At 31.8% G+C, this 5,362-nt stretch overlaps 1 protein-coding gene across 2 annotated transcripts; it reads right to left on the bottom strand.

Annotated features, from left to right (window-relative positions):
• Window positions 1-1,715: 1,715 nt before the first annotated feature.
• Window positions 1,716-4,992, bottom strand: LOC145043150 (protein Dr1 homolog). Of its 2 annotated transcripts, XM_078991714.1 has the most exons (7): window positions 4,861-4,954; window positions 4,662-4,724; window positions 3,729-3,819; window positions 3,415-3,504; window positions 3,127-3,221; window positions 2,277-2,345; window positions 1,716-2,187 (listed from the first exon to the last, which is right to left on the bottom strand). In XM_078991714.1, exons 4-7 carry the CDS (start codon window positions 3,497-3,499, stop codon window positions 2,026-2,028), a joined length of 411 nt encoding a protein of 136 aa, XP_078847840.1. In that variant the 5' UTR covers window positions 3,500-3,504; window positions 3,729-3,819; window positions 4,662-4,724; window positions 4,861-4,954; the 3' UTR covers window positions 1,716-2,025. The 2 variants fall into 2 exon arrangements, with proteins under 2 accessions (XP_078847840.1, XP_078847839.1); XM_078991713.1 differs by lacking the exon at window positions 3,729-3,819 and having other exon boundaries at window positions 4,861-4,992.
• Window positions 4,993-5,362: the final 370 nt, after the last annotated feature.

Genomic DNA, 5,362 nt, shown 5'->3' with positions numbered 1-5,362 from the left:
AAAATTGTAATTTTGTGATTGTCATGACTTTCAATGAAACCATTTATGTGTTGTCTTGTTAATTGTGTTGAAAATTTGAAGTACTATATTATGATTAACTATCAAATTACTTAATCATTTTATTTGCTAACTGTAATTATGTTAAAGTATAATAAAATTTTAAGTTTTACATATGTTTTCTTGTTGATTGTGTTAAAGTATGATTAACTATGATATTGTTAACCGGTGTGTGAAGTATGATTAATTAATTTTGATATGTGAAGTATGATTAGCTAAATATGATATGTGAATTATGATTTATTGATTAATTAACTCACTGAATTGGGTTGAACTTTGAAGTATAATTGACTGATTAATACTCTAATATATATAAATTCTAAATAATATAAAAAACGTTATATCACCACTATATCGACGCGAGAACCGCGATTTCAAATAGCATCCGGTGACCGCTATTATATTTTTGACCGCAATAGCTGTTTAACCTACAATTACCAATAATGAACATGAAATTAAAAATTCATCCTTTTGAATATGACATCATTTTTCAGTACTTAAAAGATTCTTATATCCATGTATCTACAATTTCCATGCAAAATGTAATAGAAACATCCAAGAAATATTATTTGGCACACTAAATATGACTATTCAATGACGAGGAAAAAAAAAGACATTCACGTTTTTTCCGTAGGTTAAAACTCGAAAGTATTTTCTACTTTTATGGATGTGACAAAAGGTCCTAATAACTTTACTTTAGTTTTAACCGATAGAAATGATGTTTATAAAAAACCAATTGATAAACTTAAAATATATAAAATGAACATATAAAAAACATGTAAAAGATTATGTTTTTTTATAATTTGTAAATGGGTGTATTTGTAATAATTCTAAAAAAGTGCAATAAACTCCTTGAAACAGTAAAACAAGAGCACAAGTGTTTGAATAAATAATATATTGTTTATATTTCCAAAGCCTTGTATATTTTAAATGTTTGAATAAACAATGATACATGTATAGATAAAATGATATGTACATAGTCATATAGTCCTAATTTCTCCCTAGGTTGAAAAAAAACCACTTAAATGAGATTAAAAGACCGTTTAGCTTACATTTTGAGTAAATTACACGAATGGTCCCTATAGTTTAGGGTAATTTGCATATTTGATCCCTAATTTATTTATTTTTAACTTGGAAAATCCATACTGTTTGTTTTTGTTGTGCGTTTGATCCCTTATCTACAAATACTATTTTCTCATTGATTTTTTTAATTTATTTAAATAAACACACCTCCAAACTCCAACCCCACTTCCACCCCATCTTATCTTACCTTATTTACCACACCTTATTTAAATAAATTAAAAAATAAATGAGAAAATAATCTTTTTAGATAAAATAAATTAAAGACCAAACATACAAATTATCCCAAACCATAAAAACCATTCGTGTAATTTAGTATTACATTTTTTAACAAAAAAAATTACATTCAATCATATTTCACCGTAAGAAATGTTGGAAGTGAAAGAAAGCACAACTAGGTAAATAAAAAAGATTGGTGTCTTGTTTACATCACCCCATTATATATATTTTTTTTCTCTCAACCCATTAAGTCACTACAATTGTCTAGAGTAATTGCCTATGTCATTACATTAAAATAATAAATAAAAATAAAAATAAAAACCAACACATAAACGGTAAATAAATCATGAACATAAAAATGATAAAACAGTAAATCTTGAAAATAATGTAAGCAACCTTGTATTTAATTACCCTTTTGAACAATAATAAAGTAAGAAACCATTGAGCTGCAGATCGCCTAAACAAATAAGAGGCAGCTATGACTTTGACTAAAACCTTACTAATGATCAGCAAGCATATAGACATAAATCGGGAGAGAGGTACAAATTACACTAACATTCAAACAGGCAACAGCCAAAGGGACTTTGTACATATCGTAGATAAGATTAGAGAAAGAGTGGCTGAAGAAGAAGCTACTAGAATTAATTTTAGAGGTGATAGGAGTTTAAGTTAGCTGTTTAAACTTGGCTCAGCTTCAGCCTGTTTTGGAGGAGCCTTTGCAACACCATTCATTCTAGCACGTGCCTCTGCAAACATCCTCTGTTGTTCTGCTAATGCTTCTTCTTCAGTCATCTCAGCTCCATTTGTGCACTTTCCACCTCGCACTGTATCCTGTTCAATCATTTTTACTTATATTTTATATTATATTCATTCACTTGTTTATTATATTTATATTTTTTATATTAATAAAAAAAATGTACCACTGTCTCCAGTTTGTGTTGTTCATATGCAGCATATACTTCTTCTATGTAATCCCCAAAACCAAGAACCTGAACAATGGTAAATAAATAAAGAGTAAATTACTCAAATCGTCCCTATGGTTTGGTTAAAATTTCAAGTTTGGTCCCTAATTTTTTTTTTGCACTCGGATCGTCCCTATGGTTTGATTTTGTTGCATTTTTCATCCCTATGGTTTGGTCAAAATTGCACGTTTGGTCCCTAACTTTTTTTTGCACTTGGATCGTCCCTATGGTTTGATTTTGTTGCATTTTTCATCCCTATGGTTTGGTCAAAATTGCACATTTGACCCCTAACTTTTTTTTGCACTCGGATCGTCACTATGGTTTGATTTTGTTGCATTTTTCGTACCTATGGTTTGGTCAAAATTGTACGTTTGGTCCGTAACTTTATGTAAGGGACGAAAAACACAACAAAATCAAACCACAGGAACGATCTGAGTGCAAAAAAAAAAAGTTAGGGATCAAACATGCAATTTTGATCAAACCAGAGTGACGATTTCAGTAATTTTTACTCATAAATAAATATAGTTATCATGATTATGTAAAGAGTAAATTACACGAATGGTCCCTATAGTTTGGCGTAATTTGCACGTTTGGTCCCTAACTTATTTTTTTTAATTCGGAAGGTCTGTACTATTTGTTTTTGTTGGGTGTTTGGTCTTTGTCTTACCTAAAAAGACTATTTTGCTTTTGCTGTTGATTTTTTAATTTATTTAAAATAAGTTAGGGACCAAACGTGTAGATTACCCCGAACCATAGGGACCATTCGTGTAATTTACTCTTATGCAAATAATTAAACAACAAACCTCACCTCTAGTGCTTTGAGAACATGCTCTGGTGCAATTGTTCTTTTATCTTCTCTGCTACAAACTTCATTTGATTCGGATGAAATCAGATTAATAAATTCTGCAAAAGTAATGACCTTATAAAAAACTGTTTTTAAAGGATTGAATGCAAGAAATAACAATATACATTGTACTTTGGATGCTATAATACACAAATAAATGAAAGTACATTGCTATTTCATGTGTTTTTAACTTTTAAATAATAATAATAATAATAATAATAACAATAATAATAATAATAATAAGGATCTCACCTACACAGCACTCGATTAAAAGATCTTGAGTATCTCTTGCAACACGTACATCTGGAGGCAACATTTCCTTAATAATTTTAGTCATTGTAGCTGCATATAAATAATAACTTTCATTAGCAAGAAAGCTATTATTAAAAGAGAGATTACACATGCGTTATTTTAGTCAATTACACATGTAGATTTATAGTGAATGATAATCATTTGTTCAGTGTAGTAAAGCAGAATAATTATTTTATACCAAAATACACAAATTACAAATCATTTCCAAACTCCAATATGCAACACTTGACTTGTATGCAATGTAATAATGATACCTTACAACACTTGGGTGGCTTAGTGGGCCAAGCCCACAATGGGATATCAATAAAGCAGAGGACATGAATACGATTTTAGGCATAAACATAACTGGCATAAAACATAAACATAAATTCAATGTAAGATTATGCACACAGACATAAAATAACACATGCATATGGATTACTATCTTCAAATCTTCCATTAGTAAAAAAAAAAATATGAACACTAAGAAAGCATAACAATTAATTCACCATTCACATTACAAAACCAATCTTTATTCTTTTATCCACAAAAAGAAATTGTTGAGCCAAAAGAAAAAGATGTAGACTAACATAACAGTGATCTGATAAACACAATAAAACTAAGATCAACAAAACAATACAAAGTTTAAACAGTTGAGAATAACTTCTTAAGGAAAATGAAATAATGGTACCTTTGTAGAAGAAAGAAAACTTTAATTTAAAATCATGAAGAAAATTCACAAGTACCCATGTTAGGAGATCCAACAAAAGGGATGCAAAAGACCCCACAATTTTTGGGTGCTCAAAATGAGCAAACCCCATAGTCATACAAGAACATACTTACAGATATTTATAACATGTATACAAGTATCTGTGTCTGTATAATGATCAAATTATAAATCCATTAGTCAGAATGATTCCTTTTCTGACACCAAGATCGTGTACCAGATGATACCAACATTAAATTACTAAAATCCTCCGAATAATCAGATTGTTTCCATGTGTAAATTGTTTATAAAAATAAAAAACAAAGGAAAAAGCACCTAAAAGTTCTATCTGCAGACCCACGAGGTGAACCTGATGAGATTAGGTAATTAACCACAAAATCAGAGCAAACAACAAGGACAACCGAAATATGGAAGCTTCATATATACAATATGACAATAGACATCACACATACGTACAAAAAATTACAGATATAAAACAAACCTTTCGGTAACGAAGCATCCTCTTTCGCCTTTCCAACAATATCCATGGGTTCCATCTTTGACTCTGCAAATTCAACCAAAAATACAACAAATCATCAGATCCAACTCAAATTTCAAAAGAATCGCATCTTTCAACATCACAAAAATCATAAATTTACAGATCTAAATGAAAACCGAAAACCAGGGATCTCCAAACTCACCGGGAAGATCAAAAGCGCCAATCAAGAGAACGTCGTAATCCGGATCGAACGATAGCAGCAATCGAATGCGAATCGAAGAACGGGGATCGGAGGCGGAAACGATGAAGCATGATGATGCCCGATATAGAGAGAGGGGAGAGTTCGCAGGCGACTAGGGCAAACAAAATTCTCCAGGGCGCGTGAGGGAATGATTCTCCACGCGCGTATCAGGCGGTGGCGTGTTGATGCTGTGGGGCCCACATGGTGTGTGAGGTGAAATGGGGCGCGTGAGTGGTGTTGAGAGTGGGGAATGTGGTGATAGGATTCATTGGAGTTGGGGTTTTATAGTTTTGATTTAACGTATTTGGAGTGTTAAATGAAACAGGTGGTGTTTGATGAATCGGTGAGAGCGAGAAAAGGAGCGATGCGAGTGGATCCCCTGCCAATCACGGGAGCCAACCATGGATCACGGGTTGCCGCTATATGGGCCGGATCCGATTGAACCCAAAGCCCCTAACTCTCA

The sequence above is a fragment of the Lactuca saligna genome, chromosome 4 (assembly GCF_052625555.1).
Source record: "Lactuca saligna cultivar CGN05327 chromosome 4, ASM5262555v1, whole genome shotgun sequence".
NCBI classification, from domain to species: domain Eukaryota; kingdom Viridiplantae; phylum Streptophyta; class Magnoliopsida; order Asterales; family Asteraceae; genus Lactuca; species Lactuca saligna.
This window is presented reverse-complemented; position numbering and strand designations above follow the sequence as displayed.